This window comes from Pinus tabuliformis, chromosome 5_2 (assembly GCF_031772625.1).
Source record: "Pinus tabuliformis cultivar Carrire ecotype Pingquan chromosome 5_2, CPIR1, whole genome shotgun sequence".
NCBI lineage: Eukaryota > Viridiplantae > Streptophyta > Pinopsida > Pinales > Pinaceae > Pinus > Pinus tabuliformis.
Window position 1 is genome coordinate 959,080,539 of NC_142306.1, and position 27,118 is coordinate 959,107,656.

Genomic DNA, 27,118 nt, shown 5'->3' on the forward strand with positions numbered 1-27,118 from the left:
GAGGATCCGCAGTTTTGTTCAAGGTACGACAAAGAAGTTGTGATTGTGCACAACATCAGCTAGACCATCGGTGTATCTTGTTCTTGTAATCTTGTACTAGTGGATGTATGAGGGCCATTATCCCTGGTACGCCCTAGATAGTTATAATATCAGTTTGTTAATATAACCAAGTTGCGTTGTTGAAAATTGTAAAAAGTTGTCTATATTTTGTGCACTAGTAGATTTACTATTGTATATTGTTTCGTTGTGCAAAGTAGTTTGTTGTGATACTTGGATTGGTAGCGTTAGTGTAACAACCTCGGGTTAAAGTTCATGTAATAAATGCAAAATAAGACCAAGGTCATGCAACACGTATTCCAAGCCGAATGTTAGGCAAAGTGTTGAGAAATCCAAAGTGTGGCAGTTAAATGATTTCTCTTATTATGACATTATCTTGTGATGTTTTCATTATTATTATTAGTTCTTTCGATTTATCTTTTCTTATCATCAAGACTAATGCCAAGCAACAAATAGAAGAGGACACAAGATGTAGGCACGCAGCCAGGGCAAAACCCCACTCTAGGGGAAACCCGGTCAAAATTCTTCCTTCAGTAGATTCAAGATGAGACGACCAAGACCCTTACAACCTAGACTAGAGACTCCCTCCATCAAGTCATCCTTGATTGTTCTTCTGAGTAGTGACTTCCTTTCATTGTGTTTGCATTGAATACTTGTCACTGTGTTAGCATCAAAACCTTATCACTGTTAATTGCACCGAAATCTTATCACTGTAATTACATTGTGATCTCATCACTATAGTTGCACCGAGACCTCATCGCTATAATGCACCGAGACCTCATCACAATTTTAGCACTGTAAAAGTATAGAGATCCTCATCACTGTAACTACACCGAGACCTATGATAACATTGACACTGTAATGGCATCGAAATTCTTTACTGAAATTTCACTGAGACTGTGGCACTGTGGTGAGTCTTCATCACTGTGATAGCCTGAAACTGTGGTCACTGTAATAGCCCGAAACTGCGATAGCACTGAAACTGTCCACCGTAATTTCCGAACATGTCTTAGCGAGATTATCTTTGTGATTAACCCGAGCTTCTGTGGTTGGATTGATTCAAAAACCTTAGGCTTGTATATATAGTTGTTTCCCATAGTAAATAAGCCAACATGACTTCGTTGAACGGTTGTGTCTCCAAATATGTTGAAGCTGACTTGAGTTCATTTAAATGTAGTCGACTTGATTATGATCTATTTGAACCCAACAAAAATGAGACTTGAAGGAGGAGTCTTTGACCAATCAACAGAATGACTTTGACTCAAATAAACAATCCTAAATCCTACAATGGAGGCTTGACCTATGACAATTGACCCAAGCATGAAACCGCTGCTTTAACAAGTCAATTCAATAATAATAAAAATTCTTTTTGCTTTTCTTTTGACAAATATATTACATTTTGACTCAAGTACAATTTATGAAGACTGAACCTAGTTACATTCTTCAACACTCCCTCTTAACTAGGGAGGTATTCATATTTACATATAATCAAAGAGGTACATGGAAGATCTCAAAACACATCATCTACGAAGAAGTTTAGGCACCACAATGCCATGGACTAGATTCTTGACTAGGGAAATCTATCCAAGGTCTCTCAACAATTTAGGCACCGCAATGCCACAGACTAGATTCCTGATCAAGGAAATCTATCCGGGTGGGACTAAGATGGACTCAAGCTTTCAGTCTCTCTAGGTACCATCAGGCTTACTAACCATCAACCCAAGGATCCAAGTGTGAGTTAGAGCTCAATGACCAACGCCACCTTTCCTACTTCGGAACTAGACATCAACACAAAGAGTCGGCGAGATGTCCTCCCAGGCAATGCTTCACTCACAAAGCCTCAACACTCGTTGATCCAGCAGATCAAGGACAACAAATCTCTCCCAATCAAATTGATCGATAACCAGCGTGCTATCAAAACTTCGAGAGATTCACATGTACAAACACAACCCCAATCAATAGTACACTTTCAAAAGTACATAACCAAATACAAACCTTTGGGGTCTTCCAGACAACTTGATGTTGCTTCTCAATTTATCTCAGTAGGACTATCAACTGAATATTTGACAGAAGATTCCTCAATCAAACACTCTCGTTTCCTACTTCACATGCAACAACATGTCCTTCAAAATGTATTCTCCAATTAAAACTATGTTATGCCCTCCCTCTCAACTAGAGAGATTTCTTCTATTCAGGCTCCCTTTTAATCTAGGGAGATCAAGAGAATCTTTCATGGCTTCCATCTTTCTTTTCAAAGTCATTCATATATCATGCTTATCACATCAACTTTACTTACGATCATCTTCACCATCTTGAAGATGATGTACCTGCACAACTTAGATAGCAAGTACAACCAAAACAATAGAAGCATGAAGTTAGCCATATCAAAATCTTATAATAACGTTAGTATTAGACTTTACAAACATAATCAGTAAGAGACTATGTTTCTAAATCATATCAACAGCTCAAATTATTAAACTCATCTAAGGATTCAATAGTTAGTTCTTTCATATAGCAATCCCTAAAAATAATTCAAACAAGTAATGTGTCTAACAACTATCAAAATTCATAAGTCAGAGTCCTCAATAGGATTTCATACATGTCCTAGATTTTATACATTAGCTCCAACAATCAAAACCAATCACAGCTTAGCATAACTAGCTTCTACTAGGGTTTGATGTACACCCTAGATTTATCATTTACACAATCTCAGCAATCACTATATAGATTCAAGATTGTCATATCACACATACTAGAGAAATTAACTACTACTAGGGTTTAGTTGCAAAACCCTAAATTTCCCAAACAGCGTAATCCTAGAATATCAAACTTTGACTAGGGCTTGTTTCCAAACCCTAGGACTTATGATCATTAATAATTAGGTCAAGCACACATATCTAGGAATTCATTATCAAGCATAAGCACATCATATGTCAGACAATACATTAGACATATGCCGACCTAGACCAGGTTAGGGATTCAACCAATGGACATATACCTAGGGTTTCATTCTCAGGACCTTACATAACAAGGGTTTTGCTCATAGACCCAACCAAACCCTAATGATCTAGGGTTTCATAACATAACAAAGCAAACCCTACATTACCAAAACCATCAAAGGTTTGGGATTTCAGACATCATTCAACCCTAACAAGTTAGGGTTTTCATGATCAAACCAAAACCCCAAACATGACATCATCATTAAAACTTCAAATAGCATTTCCCGATAACCCTAAGCAAGTTAGGGTTTCATACATTATCATAAACATACCTTAAGGAGGGTAGATTTATCAAATGATGAATCACCCTAAACAAGAATCTTTACGATTCAAGACTACTAGACATAACGATGTTAGTAATGTAATGCAAACTTTAAAAATAAGATGAACATACTTTTAAGAGAATATTGTAAGGTGTATAGTCTAAGACATACCTGGAGATGTTCCTTGGCAAACCTTGTAAGAATTCCTTGAAGTGTTCTCTTTGTATTAAGCTATGTTGCCAGGGAACATGGGTTCGGGGTCGTCAATTTTTTAAACATAGTGCATGGGTTCTTCGAGGGTATATGATAATTTATATATAATATATAAATGTTATATTTTATAAATTATAATATATATGAATTTGTATACTTTTCAACTTTAAACAAGAAAACTAAAATATTTATGATTTAAACTTTAAAGATTTAAACATGCACATCATTGAACATTCAACATTCACATTGAAATTTCAAAATTTCTAGTTTGATATCAAGTGCAAATTGGAGTTTACATATTAATAAGAATCATGATATATGTCCATTGTCATACTAGGAAATTTTAAAATACTAAATAAAAATAGCTAATAGTGAACAATGGCTTCCTCAAGCCATGTCATCAACATCACTCAAATTTTCAATTAGCATGCCCTCCAGGTAGGAATCACTCTCACCTTGAGGCTCCTACTCATCCATAGCAACTAGAGGTAGCTCAATAAGGCCATCTGGTTGTATCTCCCCGTCCACACACATAGCATCATTTGTGTATTGGCCCCATCTCTTGAAAGGACCCTCCTTGTACCCAAGGTCTTTTCGAGATATGAGACGAAGTGTGTTATGAATGTACACTAAGTTCTTTGCCTTCTTTGAGCCCAACCTATTTCTCTTTATAGAATGGATAAAGGCATAAGTACTCCAATTCCTCTCGCAAGATGAAGAACTAGCTACCTAGAATATTAGGGGAAGCCCACTAAATTAATTAAAAATTTAAAAATAAAAACTAAAATGAACCCCAAAGAACCCAATTTATGGGTTCCAAGTACCCATCATCAGGGTTCTTCGTACTTGTCAAGACAAAAGAAACTAAATTTTTTTAATGGACAACCCGGTTCTTCATAGAAGAACCCGGTTCTTATGGGTTCTTCTTAGAAGCACCTGTACCAGAATCCAGTACTTAGGGGCGAGAACCCGAGACGGGTTCAAGAACCCCACCCCCGGGTTCGCAAACCCGTGCAACATAGGTATTAAGTCATCATCTTTTATACCTGTAGTACGTACTTACAAGAAAAACATGTGATACCAAGAACATGGTTTAATTTCTCAAGTTAGATCTTCTACATAATCATGGAGGATGGAATCCTATGATATCGAAGATCAAGTTATTCATTCTTTCAATCAACATTAGGAATTTTGTTTGACATCCTAGATTACATGTAAACCCTAGAAGATAAGGATGTATGTTATCTAGGGATTACAATCTTTATCCTAGTCTAGCTACAAACAAGGATCATACGAACCATTTAAGATTAGATACTTTGAAAATTTAAAGGCTTATGAACATACGTACCTTAAGTTTGCACACCTTTGATTTCATTAGACTTGTGACAATTCTTACTTGATTTCCTAGAGCTGGTACCTTGTACTAGAGCTCGTACAAGATTTGTATTTTCTTATTCAGTTCTTAGTCCTTCTTACAATCATAGATACCTCAGATTGTTTGTAAGTCTCCACAGGTAGCTGTATCGAGTTCCCTTTCTTCAATGAGTTGAATGTACTTATTTACTGTTTTGACCTTATCATTGCTTCAGCACTTAGTGCTTCAACTATAAACAATTCGTTGAGCCTAAAATCTCCTTTATGACTATGACAATGATTAACACCGAACTTCACACTGAAAATGCTTCATCAGATCATTTCTGAAATTGATCTAAGCTTGTCTCACTTTAGCAAATCGAAATCTTCTCACTATGACATCCGAATTGCCTTCTAAGATTATGTATCGAACTTACACTTGTAATCTGCACTTGCTTCTTTCACAAGTTCTTTACTCTGATGCAGATCTGAACTTTACTTGTTGCTTGTGACTTATGTTACTGTCCTGTAGAGCGGAGTTATATCCTTGAACTTGTAGCCTTCCTTCTACGAACCCATTCTGAAATGATCTGAATTATCTTACTCCTTCACTGTCATATCTGAACTGTATACTGAGATTTGCATTTGGGCGAAGGCCTTCTTGATCTTTAATACAAATGCAAACAGAACCTTTCACTGAGAATACTTCAAAGATGTATAAGTGGTCTTCAAACTACCTTTGATCATGACCTTAGCTATGATACCATGTTGAGAAATCCAAAGTGTGGCAGTTAAATGATTTCTCTTATTATGACATTATCTTGTGATGTTTTCGTTATTATTATTAGTTCTTACGATTTATCTTTTCTTATCATCAAGACTAATGCCAAGCAACAAATAGAAGAGGACATAAGATGTAGGCACGCAGCCAAGGAAAACTCCACATAGGGGAAAACCTGGTCAAAATTCTTCCTTCAGTAGATTCAAGATGAGACAACCTAGACTAGAGACTCCCTCCATCAAGTCATCCTTGATTTTTCTTTTGAGTAGTGACTTCCTTTCACTGTGTTTGCATTAAATACTTGTCATTGTGTTAGCATCAAAACCTTATTACTGTTAATTGCACCGAGATCTTATCACTGTAATTACATTGAGATCTCATCACTGTAGTTGCACCGAGACCTCATCACTATAATGCACTGAGACCTCATCACGATTTCATCACTGTAGAAGTATCGAGATCTTCATCATTGTAACTACACTGAGACGTGTGATAACATTGAGATTGTAATGGCACTAAAATCCTTTACTGAGATTTACCGAGACTATGGCACGGTGGTGAGACTTCATCATTGTGATAGCCCGAAACTATGGTCACTATAATAGCCCAAAACTGTGGTAGCACCAAAATGTCCACTGTGATTTTTAAACCTGTCTTAGCGAGATTATCTCTATAATTAACCCGAGCTTCTGTGGTTGGATTGATGCGAAAACCTTAGGCTTGTATATATAGTTGTTTCCCATAGTAAATAAGTCGACATGACTTCATTGAAGGGTTGTGTCTCCATATATGTTGAGGCCGACTTGAGTTCATTTAAATGTAGCCGACTTGATGATGATCTATTTGAAGCCGATAGAAAGGAGACTTTGATGGAGGAGTCTTTGACCAATCAACAAAATGACTTTGACTCAAATAAACAATCCTAAAGCCTACAATGGAGGCTTGACCTATGACAATTGACCCAAGCATGAAACCCATGCTTTAACAAGTCAATTCAATAATAATAAAAATTATTTTTGCTTTTCTTTTGAAAAATATATTACATTTTGACTCAAGTACAATTTATGAAAATCGAACCTAGTTACATTCTTCAACACAAAGCACTATAGTGGGCATCACTTTCGGTTTATTAATGGCTAAAGAAATTGGCAAAGGCAAAGAAGCATTAATTGGAATTTATTTATGAAAATAAGGGAAAATAGGAGAAAAAGAAGGTGAAGAGACATAGATTTGCATGCTAAGGAAATTAGAAGGAAAATTAAGGAAAATGAAAATATAAAGGCCTCAATACAAAAAGGCTTATGAGGATCATTTCATAGCTTTTTGTCAGTTCAGCTTTGGAATTAGTTTTAGAGAGAGAAAGAAGAGAACTAAAAGGAGAAAGCAACAAGGAAAGGAAGGAAAAGAACAAGCAAAGGAAAGCATGGAGAAGGTTGCATCACCAACTTCAACAGGAGGATTTTGCATGTAACAAGTTGCATGTGTTATTTCATAGCTGAGGTGTGAATGAATGGTACATGCATTTGTCTATTTGGTTCATTTGCTATCATTGGCATGGGTTTTCTCGAGTTTGACAGTGGTTTCAACCTTGCCTTACCATTTCCTAGATAGCCATGGTGTGATAGGATTTATTTCTGGTTGAGCTTTGGATTGTCGAAAGATTTTGGCTCTGGATTAGGTGGTCTCAAGAAAATTCCCAAGGGTTGGGGTGGAGATAGTTTTCTCTCGGAATCCCTCGACAAGTGGGTGGAGACAAGAAAATTCCTCAAGGGATGGTGAAGGAATTCGAAGGCATCCAAGCTTGTTTTGGTTTTGTGATCTCTTGATTGGTTTTGGCGAGATCGCGGTAGTTTGAGGGTGGAGGTGGTTTAACCTCTGGATTCCCTTAGTTGTTTATGTCTTGAATTAAACCATGAGATCCCACATTCATACTTGGAATATGTCACGGGGGTGATTGGCTGAAAGAAAATTTTGATTTACTCAATCTATGGTTGAGTGGTATGTGGAAGTCCTTGACGTGGTTGGCTTTTGCATATGTTAATAAGAGTTATTTCTCTATTGTGATTCATGAGTACTTGTACTTGTTATTATGTAGCTTTGATGGTTGTTCTGTCATGGTTAATATTCTGGTTATATGTGTTTTGTAATATGTGTTAGTTATGGTTCTTGTCCATGCTTTGATAAGTTAGTAAATGGTTTATGACTGTATGGACTCATAAGTGTTATTGCAGCTATATGGAGAGGGCATAGAGCCTTCTTGGTGATTTTCAAATGAATCTCAAACAAATATGATCAAATATGCATCCATTACCTATAGTTAACATGTTTTCCATGTGTTTGACGAAATGTTTGTTATGGACTAAACATGTCCTAGGCCAGTTCTTGTTCAAGTTTTGTATGAAAAGTTGTCATTATGTCATTTATCACTCTGAGAAGTTGTCGGCAGTTCTAGACAGTGGTGTAGAGGTTGGCTTGGAAAAGTGGCTCAGATCTTAAGACCACACCCTCTGAACTAGAGATTTTGGGCTATAACCGCATGGAGGCAGTGTTGTGCATGTGGTTGGAGGCGTTGTCATGTTGAGAGTTGTCAGTTTGTGGACCCCACTTCCATAATTGGAGCTTGAAGGTTGGGTCATGTCATAGTAACTCTTTGTCTCATGTTTACCCTGGTGGGCTGGTGAAATTGGGTAAATGTGGGAGGAGGCGGTTACAGTCAATGATTGTAAGACTCTAACCTAGACTCCAATATCATGGAAAAACAACATCGTATAATAATTTGGATTCATATGGATGCACATGAACTATATTTTCTTTTCAAAATTTGAATATTTTATGTATTTTTTGGTCAACCAATCTTTTGGTCTAGCTCTGATAATCAGTGTTGCGAAAATCGCGATTTTTCATTTTCCCAATAATGTCGCGCGATTAATTCAGTGATTTTTTTCATTTTGAAAAAATCGGGAGTTAATCTTGATTTTTTTGGAAAAAATCTTGATTTTTTTATTTTTTTTTTTATTTTGCCGATTTTTTATGATTTTTTCTGATTTTTTCCCATCGCCGATTTACTCCCAATAACGATTTTCGCAACACTGTTGATAACATTGTTGAGGATAAATTGACCATTTTCCATCAAGCAAACAAGGAGAAAGTTGTTGTTTTCATTGCTATGATTCATCTCATGAGATATATTTATTTTTGTTTTAATATGATTTTGTATCATTCTATCAGATCTTGTGACTCAGGACAAATATCATATTTTAATATCAATATCCGATGTATCTATATCACTTGACATCTTATATATCAATTTTATTTTCATATTTATGTAGCAATGTGTTTGTATGTTGATGTTGTTTTAGAAGTTAAAAATTTGAAAAACAAATGATTACTTTTGTATTTTTTAAAGTTTCCCAACATTTTCCCCGATATTGTTGATAGTTAAAATTTTGAACCCCCGGTGATAAATTGTCGATAAACGATAAATGTAACATTGCTTCTGACACATTGCAATTTCTACAATATTGCAGAAAACCTTAAAATGTAATGATTTAAAACAGCAAAAGTGTTTGAAAATGTGTATCTCTAGATGAAAACACAAAAAATTTGAACAGCGAAAGTGTTTGAAAATGTGTCTCTCTAAATGAAAACACAAGAAATTTGATACAATCAATTTGTTTGCCTAGTATTATTTCACGTTGCATTATCACTGTACGCAAACACGGAGTTAAATATCTCTTAGGTTTGTACTAAAGGCTTAAATAGATTAGTGATAATAGAATTGACTTCGTGTGTCTATTTTTTATTTCATAAAGATCTCATTGCATGGAATATTTAAATTTCAAAAACTAGTTGTAATTGTGGACTGCTACACCCTGCCAACTGATAACATATAACCATCGCCCTTGGATAACTACGCTCTTAGCCTATTATATTTTAAGAAAACAAGTTGTTCATGCAGTAAACTATTTAGATATTAAAAAACAAAAAAAATATCAAAGAAATTCCACCTTCCCCAAATACTATGTTAATATACTGTATCAATAGAAGGCATTACCTGAACTTAACTTTTATTAGAATACCATACTTGTCAAAATCCATGTCATGTTCATCTGACAAAAAAACACATTTAGCAGCATCAAATATACCATTTGGAAGCATCTATTGAAATTAGCGAAGAATTTAAACAAATATCCAGAATATACCTAGTGTTACTTCTCCAGCAACAGCCATCTCTTGAAAGTTGTGGCTGAAAGTTTCATTAATTCTGGTCACCAGACTCCTCAATGTGGGAAGCCAGGATTCCTTTCAATATTACCTTGATATTAGAACTTGGTCATATAATAAAACAATTGAATTTCAATATTTTCATAGCATTAATGAGGCATGCATTAACAATAAAAAAAAATGGCTGTAGAAATATATCACTCCATTTGTTATTCACCTTAAGACTATTTATTTCTGCCAAATTCCTATTCAGCACTGCTCTGTCTTCCTCCAATTTTAAGTGCAGGTTGTGGATCTTCACAATGGCATTCATGAAATCAGGCAGGCGAAATAAAAGTCTATGACCTAAAATACTAAGACAAATTAGAAGAGTCGTAGTCTGAGAATACACCAACAATTCTCTAAACTCCAAACAATATGTAAGCCAGAATACCTGTTCACATCGGCGCTCATATTCTTCAAGAACATTGTGATTAAGAAAAAGAACAGCATTTGCCTGTGCCGTACAATCTTGGATTGCACCTTCAAGTTCTTCAACTGTATCAGGCATCTGTATACAACGGAAATAATGCAATCAAAGAGGAAGAAATATCGAAGCTTTCTAGGATTCTAACTCAAGAAATGATCTCCTCAGAAAATAGCACTTATTTCTCAACAATATATATTCATGTCCCAAAAGGATTAACAACGATTTTAACATAAGGATTCTAACAAGTACCCCAAGAAATGCCACAAAATGTTATCCAAAGTCAAAAAACTTGTTTCAAAAAGAAATAATATATCGATCAACAATGAACCATGATTTTGATCATACAAATGATGATAAAATTGAGTACCTCAAGAAACGCCCGTTGCAATTCAGGATTGAGCCTGGCAATAGATTCTGCAGCATCCTTGGCCATTTGAAGCTGCCTTCTGCAATGCTCCACCTCATCTTTACCTATTATGTAACCCATTGAACAATAAAAAAAAAAGAAATATCAGTACCATTGGTGTAACCAGACCATTAATCTATAAACAGCATTATTGCAATGCCTCTCACACTCAAATTTCAATAAAGCTCATAGTGAAATGTCCAAGTGCATTAGGCTTTTCCAAAATGAAGAATATTTGCAAAGGAATTTGCTTTTTATTGCTGGATCCCAGAAGATGTATATTGATCAAACAGATTTTATGGTTAAAAAGAGTCTGCTTGATGAGGATCTTATGGTTGTCTTGCGCTTTGTGACCAGTTGCTTACAAATTGGTGAGAGTCACAAGCAAACCTCCTTGTGGATTAATCATTCAACATTTTCACAGACTATGGGTGTTTCATGGCGGTTTGTCTAAGGGAGTGTTACCATCAACCATATGCCAAGTCATCCAAGTGATCAAACAAATCATCAAGAATGGTGACAAGCCTAAGCAAAAGATGCATCAAGTGTATGACAAGGGTGTATTTGTCTCCACATGTGAGCCAAAGAAGGGAAGTGCTCTACATGATGATGAAACCATGCTTCACATCAAAAGCCACCCATCTACATGCGAAAATCATGCATGAAACCTAGGGTGTTTTCAAACCTCAACGATATGAAAACAAGTACTATTAAATGGAAGACACCCAGCACTCTACACCATCATAAAAGCAACCAAATGAAGACTCCAATACAATTCCAAACACACCCAAAGGTGCTAGGGTATTAAATCAAGAGGGTAGGGGTTTCATTATGTATTATCCACCACTAACCCATGTGAAAGATAGACCAACAAGCCTAATGGCTTCTCTTCATGATAAGTAAGTGTACCAAGTAAAACATCATCAAAGCATTTAACACATCATGGTCCATGTCATCAAATATCAACCAAGGCACTAAGTGAAACCAAAAAACCTCTGGCCAGTAAAAATGTGTTAATTTTCTATCCCTAGTAGAATGATCAATTAGTTATAATCTTCATCAACCACGTCCACAAGTTAGTAACATACAACATATCGAGTCTCATGATTCATCAATCTTAAAGTTTCACAGTTTCAAAATTCAATACATAATATTTATCATCATTGATCACCAAAATTATATAAAAATTCTAACATGAAATGAAACAACTTTCAACTTTCACGAAGGATAATATTCATAATTCATTACCAATGAGTTATAATTGCCAACTTCAAACTTAAATTGTCATATATTGTTTATAAAAAATATCATAATAAATATGAAAGAGTCAATAGTAATAAAAACTACTAGAAACTAGATAAGACAAGTAAATCTATTATTTATTGCTTATTGCTTGGGCCTCTTGCCGCCACAAGTAGACATTTCTAAGTCTTGTTGGAAAAGCAGGATCTTTGTCATTAATATCACCCTCTAAGCATTAATATCCAGAGGTATCTTAGTCATTACCTCTAGATCTGTATAGGGATCTTTGTCATTAATATCACCCTCTAAGCATTAACATAAGATAGAAAAAACATAGCATGTCAAGTCAAGATTTTGTTCAAGCGGTGGGTACATTTTTAGTAGGGTCATGATAGAGGAGTTTGGCAACCAATGTCACTAACATCAAGGTACATAGAGGGATTGGTGCTCTTGATTAAATAGGAGTTCCATAACCTAATACATGACAGAATCCAATGGAAACATTGCAATCCCCCCAATCCTGAAATCCTGAAAAACTGATAAGTATGCTAGATTTTGAAAGAGATTTAAAATTCTACTTTCTCCATATGAAATCCAATGAGATTGGAACCACTCTCAAACATCCTTAGTCATTTCATGGTAATGTTAAAAATTTAAGTAAAAGGATGAAAATGAAGATCAAGGAGAATCGCATATCAATACTAGGGCCATAGGCTTGATCTTTAGGTTGCCCCACTCAAAATTATTATTTCTTTGAAAAAAAATTGCATTTGGAATGTTTTTGCAAAAAAAAATTGCAAAACAGGCTAGGGAGCAAAAAAAATAGGGAGCGATTTCGGGAGCGCGCTCCGAGAGTGGGTTCGAGGGGGGGAGTTGCTCCCGTGAAACCCTGGTTCGACTACCCAGTTGCAGCGATTCAAGAAGAGTGCAATTGAAGCTAGGGAGAGAGTCAGCAGCAAGGGTTCAACAGAGATTTAGGAGCAGGATTCTGAAGGAGGTTCCCAGAGATTTCAATGTCAAAGAGGCATGAAAAGGGACGTCGAATTATCTACAGAGGAGACCAATTCAGCCAGTGTGAATACCCAGTTACACAGTGCGAGTGGTAGAGGAGCTTGATTCATTGTGTCAAAGTCAAATATATCACCCAGAGGCAGAGTGAGTAGACCTAGAGCAGTCAAGGAGGTAGGACGACTTGTTGGGAAGGGTTCTCAATGGCTGTACGAATTTCGGGAGGCACACAGAGCGCATTTCAGGCAAGTCGTGCAAGTAGCCAAGGTGTGAGTTTGTTGGGAGAGGACCAGATCAGTTGCAGAGGGAGACAGTGAGTGTTCAGTATATTTTGCTAGTGGAGATCAGTATTTGTTGGTGCTTTGCCAATGAAAGGCAAGCAGTTGTAGTATTTCTCAAATTGTTGAACAATAATAAAACCATCATTTGTTGCACTAGTTTTCCCTTCGGGGTTTTTCCAAGGGAAGTTGTCCAAAAATAACGGTGTCATATTTGTATGTGTGCGTGCATGTTTCTCATTCCAAAAATTTAATTTCCATGGTGTTTTTATTTGTGAAGATTGCAATAGTGATTTCATCATTATTTGTTGAATTAAAAATTCAAAAGACAAATAATCTCCAGTAGATAAATGATTAAATTCCAATTTATTGCAATCGTGGAAATTTCACACAAGTGCTTGGTTAATGCAACTTTCCTATAGGTTGAAGGTTTTTGCTCGATTAATGTTCTATCAAGTGATCCCATCTGAGGCTCAATTGGCCAAGAGTGGAATTTTTAATGTCTTTTGTCCTATTTGTCATTGCTCAAAGACTATGGTGCACATTTCTTGGGAGTATATGTTTCCTAAACTTTGGTAGAGATATATAAAGGATCAATATTCAATTCAGTGCATAGGTCAAGTTCATTCACTCACTGCATTTTTGGAGATTGGTGCTCTCTAGCACGTCATGACTTGTCTAGGGTGCTTTCAAGTTTCTGCATTACGCATTCCATGAAAGATATAGTGTATGTCTAGTTTTGATCAAGAGGTTAGTTCATTGTCTACTTTATATTATTTGTGGCAAGATGAGTTGTTAGCTAAGGGCATTCCATTGATCAAAGATGCCCAAGATTTCCATACCATAGACTACTTTGCTTTTATCTAAGAATTAGTTGCATTACAAAAGAGGTTCTAATGCCCACGATATATATATATATATATATATATATATATATATATATATATATATATATATATATATATATATATATATTGCTTAAGTGTTCATAAATAATTTTGTAAATATAAGACAAATTTTCATAAATACAAGTAATAGCTCCTCATTTGGAAACCAATACCAATTGCTAATTAACAACCTAAGCACTAGTTCCACAATGTAATAAGGCCATCTCAAAGAAAAAGCAAAATGATAACATTGGGAATAGTTAGGTTGGACCAAAGCGTTTGACAATATTTACAACTCTTGTTTTCCTAATAGGACCTCATGCAGATGAGAACATAATTGAGGGGCAAGACCTAAGAAATCTCTTCATTGGCACCCATAGAATCATGGAAATCAATGCACAATAATTTTGTCTTACAAAACAAGAAACCATCACAATTCACTAAAATAAATTACAATATGCACCACAATTCATTACGATAGATAATATTGAGACACTCCCGATGAAAAACTACAAGACGAGCCAAAATAATGGTTTACCTAACTTATTAATTGAATTTAAGTATTATGACACATAGGTTCCATTAAAACTAGGAGCAAAAGGAAATCAATAAAACTAGATTCATTGACTAATAAAATGAGAAAAAAATACAAAGAGATGATCCAACTTACAACGGTCAAATTCTTGTTGAACTATGACACCACGTCTTTCAGGATCTTTTAGTTCCCTTTCCATATCCCTTACCTAACAAAAGATATTGCATTAGAAAAGGATACCAAAATGAAACATGAAGAAAATACTTTAACCTTTACAACTGCAGACTTCCCAAGAATCCATGCTACAAGGAAAAATAAAAAACAACATATCATCAAGAAATCATGTTCTTCTCTAGCATTGTACACCAAACAACCTTCCTTCAAAGAACTAAACTAAAACTTCATTCTAGCGATTATACCATATTGTTGATCATGTGCGGTAGAGTCACTAAACAAATAGCAATCATAAATCTATTAATGGAATTTCTACATTGTAATATTAGTAAATGTGAATTATAACATTAACAATGTTAAACACCTTCTAGGGTTTGTGAACAATACTTCAATTTTCTCAAGAGTAATAATGTGTCAAAGAGAATCACGTGGCTCAAGAACACAGATAGGATATTAGCCAAGGGTTAGGCAGAGATTAGGAATATCTTTGGTCTACACTTCCTAGTTCCTTTTGCAAAATACCCTTTCAAAGAGTAGGTCATTGAGTCTTAAAAATAATGTAGGAGGCTTGTTTGAAAGCTCGGGATTTTATTGTCATACAAACTACAGACAATGATGTTCAAATTTCAATTTTGTGCATTTTACCATTAACAGTGTTAGAAAAAATAAGAAAATGGCAGTGCCATGATAGCGGATTGAAGAAACTTGAAAAGTGAATAGAGGTCACATTAAAAGAAGAAAAGTCAAACTTAGTAGAGTGGAGTAATACGGTGAAATGAACAAAGTTTATCTACTGAAAAAATGTCCGACATAAGAAGGACAAATAACTAAAATCCCCAAAGGGCTGAATAGCATGTTGATAAGGTGTCATTGTAATTTGATCCAACAAAGAAACTAATGAGAAAGGGCTTCATGTCGAATTCCTCAAGCACTGCGTCTAGTCCCTTGATTCCCATATCACCAATTTATTTAATCATGTGCTACATTCATGCTTCCCCTCTCATGAACCAAACATATTATTCATCCAGTCCACAAATTAGGGAGCATCACTAATCCAAACTATTGAGAAATGTAACTAGTATCGGTCTTCATAATTATATTTGAGTCATGATGTAATGTAATTGTCAAAAGAAAGTAAAAGAAAAATTTATTATGAAAGAAAAATTATTTATTAGCATGGGTTTCATGCTTTGATTATTTTATTTCTAGATTAAAGCCTCCATTGAAGGCTTCTAGGGTTGAGTCATGAAGTCATTATAGTCTAGACCCTTATTGGGCATTGTGTATCAAAGGATAAAAATTATTTTTTATGTAAATCTCCTCCACCATCAAGTCGGCCTACAAAGATCCTCATGTCGGCCTAATAAGAGCAGTCATGAACTACTATTTATACCTGTGTATTTTGACCCAGTTTGGAGAACAACAAGAAAGACACTAATTTGAAATTACCTAGTGAGAAGAAGGGATGCAAGGAAATCTACAAGAGAAGGAAGGCCATACCAAAGGAAAGGAGATACTTATCTGACGAATGAGAGCTGAAATAATTATCTTTCTACTGGAAAGCCATACCGAAGGAAAGGAGATACTTATCTGACGAATGAGAGCTGAAATAATTATCTTTCTACCACAAAGCCGAAGTATTGCAGAGCCACTACAGGGCCAAGATGGAGTAGCAAAGTTTTGAGGTCTAGTCTAAGATAGAGCAACGAAGTTACAGTCTATATTGAAGTAGTGAAGTTGCAAGGCCAAGTCTATAATGAAGCAACAAAATTGCAGAGTTGAGGAAGACCTTGTTGACTTGTTTCTAAGGAGCATAATAGTATTGACCTTAGAAGTTTGATTTCATGAGAGGTTGACTGGATGGATGGAGGGAGATCTTGGTCTTAGTCAAAAGGACTTGGTTGTCTCATTTGACTTGGTTCTATTAATGAAGAAGTGTTTGACTGAGTTTTCCCTAGCTATGAGCCTACATCTTGTGTCTTTGATCTTCATGTTCACATTTTGATAATTGTTTGATGACATAAAGACAAATGAAGACCTAAAAGAAGATAGTAAGATAATAAAGAAATCACAAGTAATTATCTAAATGAGAAAATGTTTATGCCTTTATGATTTTCCAAAGCAAACAACTACCGGAATATCATGGTGGACCATACATTCTCCAAGCTCAATGCCACAATCTTACAACAGCGTCTTTCTGAGATGCTATAAAGCCACCATTTCAGGGCCAATGGGCAAGCAAGCTCTGAGACGTCGACATATCCGAGACCCTATTAGCAGCCATCATGAGACTATATGAGTTAGCTCTAGGACACCTCAAGATGGCACATGGCCTTTCTAACCTCATCTAGAGTACCATCAGAGTAAAACAGGGGTTCCCCCTCTTGCCAACCCTCTTTGGGATTTATATTTGTGATATCCAAACCTGGCTCATCAGTTAATTAATCCATTTATAGGAGCAATAATGTATAAAGTGTATGAATGAATGATATATGGTTGTAATGTAACGAGGTCCTTGTTTATATAGCTAGGCGGGAGTGCCCTTCCATAAAGAGTCATGTCCTTTGGGACATGTCCCTTCATAATGAATATTTATTATTATTAATTTTTATATATTAACATTATTTTACATATTTATGTTCATAACATTGTCGTCCCCTTTAGAAAAGCTTTATCCTCAAGCCTTATTGATGTAAAGACTTGATATCTTCTCTGTTTCTTTTTTTGTCTCATAATGTCTTCTCATCTTTCTCAATTCTCAGAACTATCATCTTCAATAATACAAACGATATGAACATTTGAATGGTACAAAATTGTTGCATTGTACAATGTGAAATTTTTTGACTGTTGTAGTTAATCTGCTTATTATTCACCTACCTTAATAGATTATTTGTCTTCTATGAATTATATAAGGAAAATACCGAATAAAACACTACTGCAGCTTCACCAAAATTAAATCATAGGAACTGAGAAAATATCGCACACACAAAATAATTAACAATGATATTTTTGGACAAATTGTCCCTGGAAAAACCCCAGTGTGGGGAAAACCAATTTTGCAGACGAGGGTTTTATTATTCTTCAATAAAACAAGGATTACATAAACTGCTTGCCTCTTACTGGAAAAGCTTCGGAAATATTTTTTCTTCAATTCTACTAGCCAAATCTAACTGGAAAATCCACTTTCTTCCTCTACAAACCAACTCGGTCTCTACTAAGCAACTTACACTCCTTCTATGAACTTGCATTGCGCACTAGAAATGCACAATGGATCTTCTTGAAGCTTGCACTACCTCAGGAAAATTAATCCTATGAATTTCTCTACCTCTAGCAACTAGCTAAAGCCACTCACATTTCCTCCGGTAATTGTCTCCGACAACTGGAAATCGAGTTGTAGCTCTAGTAACTCGCATTGCCTAATGTGGCCTCTCTCTGCAGAAATAATTCAGCCTCCTCTTGGAAAACTAGAATCTATGTGAAGAATTTCTCCGGAAATTCTCTCCTCAATGTTTCATGTTGAAACCCCGCAGCTAGTGTCTCCCACGCTATCACTACAAATCATTGTGTGTTTCCAAAAGCCACATCGAAATCCTCTTATAATATCTTGTTGAGCAATCAACGGCCACGATTTATTCACAATCAATGGTTAAGATCATCTTGACTTCATTAAATCACTTTTCTAGAAGTCATTAGAGAAAAATTGATTTGTCTCAATTAATCCCAATTAATTAACCACTTTTCCTAAGTTAGACTTAGGAAAATAATTAAACTGGCTAATTAAATCTAATTAAGACAATTTTCCTTAGAAACTTTCTATGGGTTTTGAAGATAATTAATCCATCTGTGGGCAAGAGGGAAATTTAACCAAATGTGACTAGGGTTGTGTTGTTAGCCAGTTTTACTTTATGTTTGACTTGAAGAATTCGATGTATCTCTGTTGAATTGAATAATTTCTCTAAGGAAAAAGGTTCCTAGGGTTTCCCCCAAGTGTGTTTTCCCATGGTAAATCTTGTGTTATCATTGTCTCATTGTGCTCTATGAGTCTATTGTCCTACTGCATGTTAGGGTTGAATTTCTGAAGTATATTTGCTTAATGGTTAAGATAATCTCTACCTCATTGGAAGTAATTACCACTTTCAGAAATTAGTGCATGTATCCTACTGCACTTGAAAAATCAACATGAGGCACCTCTTATCTTATAAAAGAGGTTGCTCTAACTCATTTTTACTCATTGAAGAATAAAGAAGAAGTCTGTTTATCGTTGTGCCTCTAGTATTTTCTCTTTCCTTTGTACAATTGTTTCAATTTTTCTAAAGGAGATTAATGGTTATTGGTGCCTTGAAGCATTAAAGGACATTGCAAATGGTGGAGACATGCAAAGCGTAAGATTGTTTTTTATCATTTGGCATTTCTAGGTTATTTAAATTAATTTATGGTTGTGTTTAAGAGGAATATCACTTCAAAATTTGTCTCACTAGTTCATGACTGTCTGGAGAAGCCCTTGCTTAAGTTATTTACCTCAATGAGAATTAACCCCCTTTAAGAGTCGCTAGTCTTTCATCTTAGGTTGATGCTTTCCTCTCAACTCTAAGTGGGAGGAAACTTCTGCACACTTGGCAAGCAAGCCTTTACAGGGAAAGAAGCCCCAATGGTAGGTCAAACTTTAGCCCTTTTGGTTTGATTTTCATGAACAAGTTTCGGATACTAATTGCACCTAATTTCTTCGCAGATAAACTAACTCGTACCAACAATCAACACTATATTAGATGTGAATCTGAAGCTTAAATAAAATCCAAATGTTCCATCATTTCTTGCCCTTAACTCATGTTTTAACTACAGCGTTCTAGTATATATCTGTTTCTGGGTGATGTTTGAAGGTAGATCTATATCTTAAGTATGGAACGATTGATGCACATGCAAGTCTGCTAAACATTATCTCTGGTTTTTACTATAATCTGAACTGCTCGCATTGTTGCAATAGTTATTTTGTTAATTTTCCATGAATCCCTGCAACTAATTAAATGAATAACTGAAAACAAGGCAACTAAAAACTAAAACCAAATTTACTCTAACCAAGATACAGAGTTTCTTAACAATTTATAAGCAGCAGAATAAAACACTAGAGATAAAAAACACATCACAAAAATTGACATGCTTGTTTAACCAGGAAATCCAAAAGGGAAACCCACTATCTTTGTTGTGGTATTTTATTGATTGTTCTTGAGCAATTGGATATATTACAAAGCAATTTGTCTTTAAGAAAGAGTTATGCTTCTCAGTAATCTCAGCTAATACAATTGATCTCGCCCTACCTTGATCACTGCTTGATCTCGGCCCAAGAGCACACAATTGTTCCCCGGCTGAAGCCTTGACTTGCCTTGCCTCTTGCATGATCCCAGCGCCTACTTCATTGCGCACTGGAGCCCCTATTTCCTTGTGCACTTCTCCTATTTCCTAGTACACTTGTGGCTCCTATACTTTAGCGCAATTTAGCTCCTAAACTCATGCACACTTGCTCCTCAAATTTGTGCACACACACAATCTCCTAAATCCTTGTACACTTGTGATCTCCTATTTCTTAGGACATAAGCTCTCAATTTTGTGCTCTCCACAATCAAAGATGACCACACAAACCTTGTGTCAATTATGTGCCTTTGTCCTCCTCTTCCTACAACCAATTCGACCATGCAAGGAAGGCTCAATTCAATTTCAGAAGTCAAGTCCTGATAGTGAGTTAACTAAGAATAATACTCTTTCTCTCTCCAATCAACACTTGGAGTCTTCCCTCGTTCTTCCTTCAATCAAGACTGAAGACTAACTCACTGTAACAGAACTTGTAACTGCCACCTCGTTCTGTAGTCAAATTGATGAAGACTACACTTAACTGAAGCTCCAACTCTACGCATGCCATCTTGATGATCATTCTAGTAAACTGAAAATAAACCAATTCTAACTAAAGTCTAACTCATGAGCTCGCACTCATATTAAGAGAAAGACAAATCAAGGTCTTCACTAGCTAAGGAAAAGACCAGAAAACCTTTACAAGCTACATTTTCAACATACTTCACATGCATCTTAATGTTTCTCTTTGAAAGTGGAATGATCTTACATTAGGCTAAATATCAATATGGCACTCGTCTGAATACTTTATTTACAAAAAATGGTCTCCTTGAATGTTGGTTTGAGCTCTTGTAATCATGGCATCATATTAGCACTCACTCCTCAATGTTTTTATGAGTAATAACCAAACTTTCATATGAACTTGCATAATGCACAAACACACTATGTTTGAAAATCGTGCAACATGCCATATTCTCTTGTGCATCTATCTTTAAAGATCGATTAAAGAATCAATTTCCTCTCACTGTTTTACAATTTACTTATGGTGATTGAGCTCTCAATACACTCTTTCTTCAGGAATGTGAGATGGTAAACACTTACGGCATTGTCAAAATGATATATGCACAAGCAAGTCTGCTAAACATTATCTCTGTTTTTTACTATAATCTGATTTGCTCACATTGTTGCAATAGTTATTTCACATACATCTTAATTTTCTCTTTGAAATTGGAATGATCTTACATTTCAGCAACATACCCATAGGTCACTTTTCTGAATACTTTACTTGCAGAAAATGGTGTGTTCTTCAATGTGCTAAAATATGTAACTAGGTTCGGTCTTCATAATGACAGATGTAATCATGACTTTATGTATTTAATGAAAAGAGAAAAATAAATTTATTATTGTGAGTCTTGAGGCATCGGTTTCATGCCCAAGAGAATTTATTTTTATAGGTCAAAGCACCCATTGAGTGCTTCTAGGTTTGTTATAAAGTCATTGAGTCATTACCATGTATGAATGACCCATTTGGGCATGTTACATATTGTAAGAAAATTATTGGAGTCAAATTAGAGTCAAAAGACTCTCCAAGGCCATGTCATTCATGCAAGCATTAAGTCGGCCTAAGGAAACTTCTAGTCGGCCTAAAAGGAGAAATTTGACCCTATGTGAAGCCTGTATAAAGAAGACCTCGATCTCATTTGGAGAACACTCACTCACACAAGTTCAATCATAAGGACGAAAAGTAGTGCGAAGAAGAGGAGGTCGAAGGAAGGAGAAGAAGTTGAAGTTTTGTGTTTGGTTTTGGGCTACCTCTCCACACGAGCAAAGAAACTAGGGCACATATAATTGCAACAAAGACGAGTTGCAGAAGTAAAGTTAGATCACCAAGAAGAGTTGTTCTGAAAGTCGAATTCTCCAGGAGAAAGAATATACCCAAGCAAAGAAGAGAAGTTGCAGTCTCTGGGCAAATTGAAGTTGCAGTTTTTGATTGTAGTTGAAGTTGCAGTCTCTGGGCAAGTCGAAATTGCAGTTTTTGGGCAAGCCGAAGTTGCAGTTTCTGGGCAAGCCGAAGTTGCAGTTTCTGGGAAATTGCAGGTACTGGGCAGTTGCAGTTGCTGGAAGGAGAATATATTCTAAGAGGAAGCATTGACTTGGTCTTGGAGGGGTTATTGGTCAAGGGTCTAGGTCTTGGAATTAGTCAAATGAAGATTCTATAAGAAGAAGAATTCTTGTGGGTTTTCCTCTCATGTTGGAGAGGTTTTGGCCTTGGTTGATCGCCTACACCTTGTGTCCTTTGTCTCATTGTTCTTTATGGTTTGGTAGCTATTTGATGAAGAAGAACACATAATAATAATCAAGTACAAGACGAATCTAATTAAGAAAAATAAAAAATCCTCATAAGCAGTTATCATTATAAGAGAAATTATCTAATATCTCTGCCCTAGATTTCTCACCATGGTATCAGAGCTAAGGTGACAAGTCAAGGAAGGCAATTCAACAAAGGACACTCAAGGTTTTAGAAGGATATCAAGGGCTTCAAAGAATCAAGAAGATCCTCTCATCTCCAAGGCATTTTGAAGTCAAAACCCTAGTACATGCAAGAGGGCATCTACACTTAAAAACTTCTTTGGATCCTCGCTCTATCATTCATCAAAGGACAACGAAGGACTTTAAAGCATCTTGAAGTTTTCAAATTCAAGGGTATAAGAAGAAAGGAGTTGTCACTATCATTAAAGATATCAAGGCAATTCTTCCTCTCATTAAAGTAAAGGATTTCATCTTGAAAGAGAATCCTTATCTCAAACATCCTTGAACAAGATCACCCAATAAGCATCAAGGCATCATCAAGAAGTCATCCTCAATCATCATCAACAAAGGCATCAAGTTGAGGAGTTCATCTTCACTTGACAAGTAAGTGTTTATACTTCTATATCTAATTCTAGTCAAATGACTTTATTTTGCAAGGAGATTAACAAGGTTGTTGGGCCATCAAACTTCCTTGCATGGTAAAGGAGGATAGGCCTAGTCCTCAAAGAAAATGAAATTATTAATCATGTCAAAGCAAAAATCTCCAAACCATCTGAAGAGCAAGCATTATCTAAATATAGGAAAAAGGATTTAAGGGCTCAAAGGATTCTCATAGAATCCATCAAGGATTCTCTCATCCCATATGTAGAAGGGTTGGAGACATCAAAAGAGATATATGATAAGCTAGCAGATTTATTCTCTGAAAGCTCAACAGGACAAGTCGTATCACTAAGATCTGAACTATACGATTTGAAAGCGTCAAAGGATGAAGGGATATCTATACGTCCTACTAAAGCATCACAAATAAGGAATCAACTTCAAGATCTAGGAGAGACGATATCTGATACATAACTGATTATTATTGAGAATTTAGGAAGGGCATATGTTATTACAATTCTCTTTACTTGACTACTACTTTTGTAATTCTTCTTACATTATCTTTGTTCCTTATTAGTGTTTATGTTGAATACATCAAAATAGCAATCAAATCAATAAGACAGTGACACAATAATTAAGCTACAAGCCAAGGCTAAAACCCCTCCTCTTGAGGGGAAAACCCGCAACTCTCTTCTTATAGATTCTTCACTAGATGAGTATACTGACCTTAACAATTACATTTGACCCATAGCCTCTCCTAGATCAAGACAAGGTCATCCTTTATCCATCATGATTGCATCACTAATCATGACCTTCATTGAAGCATAAACTGTGATCATCATCGAGCTCCTCTTGAGATAATACCTGAAATCTGCATTGTGGTGACACCTGAAATCTGCACTGTGGTGACACCTGAAATCATTGTCCGAACTTCCTGAGATGACACGTGAATTATGTGTTATGGAGACACCCGAAATTGCAATTCAGTATATGCCCATCAAACAGACCCTTCATCCGAACTGAGATACTGTGGAACAGGTATGAGGCTCTTCCTGCAATAGTACCCGAGATCACTTCCTGTAATTACACCCGAAAATCACAGAGGAAAATGTGAGATCTTCTCTAACTAGACAGCGAGGGGTACACTCCTTTATATAGTTATTAGGCTACACATTTAAGCCGACATTTATTGTTGAATTGTCATGTCTATTTATTTGAGCCGACATGTCTTCATTGATGAACCGACATGTCAAATATATATATATATATATATATATATATATATATATATATATATATATATATATATATATATATATATATGTTGGAGCCGACATGTCATTTCGTTAAGCATATTTTGAGGTTGTTTTATGGATGACTGTGCTTGATCTAGGAGAGCATTATATTGACAAGTGTAACATGATAAAACCTAAAGACATCAAGAAGAAGTTTTTGACCTAAGAATAAACATCTTGCTCATGAAACCCATGAAGCAAGGAATTACAATAAATACATTTTATTCTTCTTTGTTTCTTCTTTACATAATTACAAGATATTATGAAGACCGAACCTAGTTACACTATCTACAACACTCCCTCTTAACTAGGGAGGTATTCATAATGACACTAGGCCATACTCAATCACTTTGAAGAGATCTAATAAGAAGAGTCGGATTGGTAACCCATCTATATAGCATCATATTAATCAGCATTGTCACAGTGCAAGGCCTTGACTAACAGCTCCATCTCTCCACAAGACCATGAGCTAAAATGCTAGCGAGACCAATGACTATAGAGACCCACCCGGGTGTTCACTGAGTATGACCTTCTAGGACTATTCTTATCTTGGGTTACCGGCCCTCAAAGAATATGAGTCCTCTCGCCTACTCTTATCTTTGATGCCCTACACATCCTCAAAAAGCATCGAATCCCAGATGAATACCCAATCCTCCATTCTTTCTTCCAAGTGAAGATAAGAATGTTGTGTCTATCTCTCCCTCTCAAGTAGGGAAGATACATCCATCATGTGTCTATATTTCTCTTCATGGCCTTCACTAAGACTTGCGGTTGTTAGTCCTGGTCTAGTGCATGACACATGAAATAGAAAAACACAATTGTCACTCCTTTTTAATCAGGGGTGACCCAATCCAAGCTCCCTCTTAATCAGGGACTTGTCTTTTCATCAACAACTTCTTCTTCGTGGGTCCTTTAGTTGCTTGATCAACTTCTTTCCTTGATGTCATGAAATCCAATTGAGCTTCTTCTATGTGGGGCTTCAGCCATTGATCACTTTCCTTCTTGGTTCGTCATGTCATTCCCTTCTTCATGGAAATTGGCCATCTTCATATCTGGAACCCTCTTCATATGGCTACTTCTTCCTCATCATGTTTCTTTCAGGAGTTTCCATCCACCATATGAATGCTAGTTGTACTTGTACTTTCAATTCTTGTTCCAGTAGCCCTACATGAACTCATCCAAATATTACTCAAGAAATCATAACATTAAATCAAATCGCACCTTTCGAGATGGTTTTTTATCATGACATCTTCCTATAGGTATCAGCGTCATGCATACATGTTCACACATCTTTCCAAAGATATCCATTGTCGAGGGTCTCCATCTTTTTCAGACTTTCATTAGAGTCTTCATATCTTTCTGGGAGATTTCCTAGTCAACTCTTCTAGATCTTTTGGATGTTGATTGCCTCCATCATGGTTGCATATCTCTTGATCTCTTCCTTCCTCACACATTCCATTCCCAAGGGTTTCTAATCAAAGTTTTGTAATTGTAGTCAACCACTTCATACTTCATATAAGGACATATTATGTTGATTTCATCTAGTGTGACTTATGCCTTCCTGTATCCTTTCAGAGGAGGAGATCCTTTTCCCTTGATCATGCTTCTTAAGATAGAAGTAATGATCCATATTACCTGCAACCATATGACCTGTCAATATAAAAATTAAATACAAGCATACATACCTCATTTTACCTTTAGGTTATCCAGGCTTCTTTCAGCAGCTTCCTTGATTGAAAGATCTTCAACCCCTTGAACTGCTCTTACGTCATCATATCATCATCCATGAACTCCACAAGTTGGAGTTTCTATTGAAACACTTGCTTCATCCCTGGATCAGTGAATCTTCTAGTGAAGATTCCATCAGAGAATCTTGAGGATCTTAAAGATCCTTATCCGGCATATGTTTCCCTTTTGTTGCATGATGAGCCTTCTTTAAATGTTTGAGTTCTGCAAAGTTATTGCCTTCAACTTGCCTTCTTCCATGGAAACCCTAAGTTGTTGAATGAGGTATCTTACTTATCCTATGAAATTAGTTACCCTTGTGATGATGTCACGAGTTCTTGTTTCTAATACTTCCATGATGTCACACCGCATCTTATTATATATTTGTAGACATACTTTATGCAGGATCTAGGAGCCCAAAAAGAAATTTATAGTGAGAGAGACTAACTTAAAGATTTCTACTCCCTCTTGTTAGAGTCGGTCCTTACAGCCCTCCGTCAGAGATCTTTTCGCTTTTGCATATTATTTTTAGGTGTCTCGCTTGTTCCACTTCGTTGCATTTCGCTAGGGGCATGCCATTGACTGACGAGAGGGTCTGGTTGTCTTGTGTTTCCTCATGATTGTACCTGCAAGGTTAGTCCAAATTCCTAGAACAATGGTCAAAGTTCATCGTCATAAATAATTGGTTTCGTTAAAGAAGAGTCTTAGTCTTAGAGTCTAGGGTTTTCAGTCCTTTGCATATATGTAATAGAAGCCTGCAGGTCATGAGGTTTTTTCAAAGATTTTCATTTTATATTCTTTCTCAAAAAAAAAAAAAGCATTTAAGGGCATTTTTAGTCCAAAACTCTGTTTTGGAATTGAAAATTGTCAAACTTTATTTTTGTAATAGTTGTATTTGTTTCATCATAAGAAGATTCAGATGCAAGCCTCTGATCTTTTCCAAAGCCAAATGCCATATCCCT

At 35.9% G+C, this 27,118-nt stretch overlaps 1 protein-coding gene across 3 annotated transcripts in view; it reads right to left on the reverse strand.

The window, feature by feature from the left end:
• SMC5 (structural maintenance of chromosomes 5) overlaps positions 1 to 27,118 on the reverse strand; it is a 335,782-nt gene that overhangs the window by 48,991 nt on the left and 259,673 nt on the right. For 2 of the 3 annotated variants that reach the window (XM_089437282.1, XM_089437281.1), the window contains 6 exons: positions 14,851 to 14,923; positions 10,727 to 10,830; positions 10,324 to 10,440; positions 10,108 to 10,185; positions 9,869 to 9,968; positions 9,721 to 9,775 (listed from right to left, as the gene is read on the reverse strand). In XM_089437282.1, coding sequence (XP_089293408.1) covers positions 9,721 to 9,775; positions 9,869 to 9,968; positions 10,108 to 10,185; positions 10,324 to 10,440; positions 10,727 to 10,830; positions 14,851 to 14,923 — 527 coding nt within the window. Of the gene's footprint in view, positions 1 to 9,720; positions 9,776 to 9,868; positions 9,969 to 10,107; positions 10,186 to 10,323; positions 10,441 to 10,726; positions 10,831 to 14,850; positions 14,924 to 27,118 lie in introns of those variants that run through there. The other variant, XM_089437283.1, reaches the window with a different exon arrangement.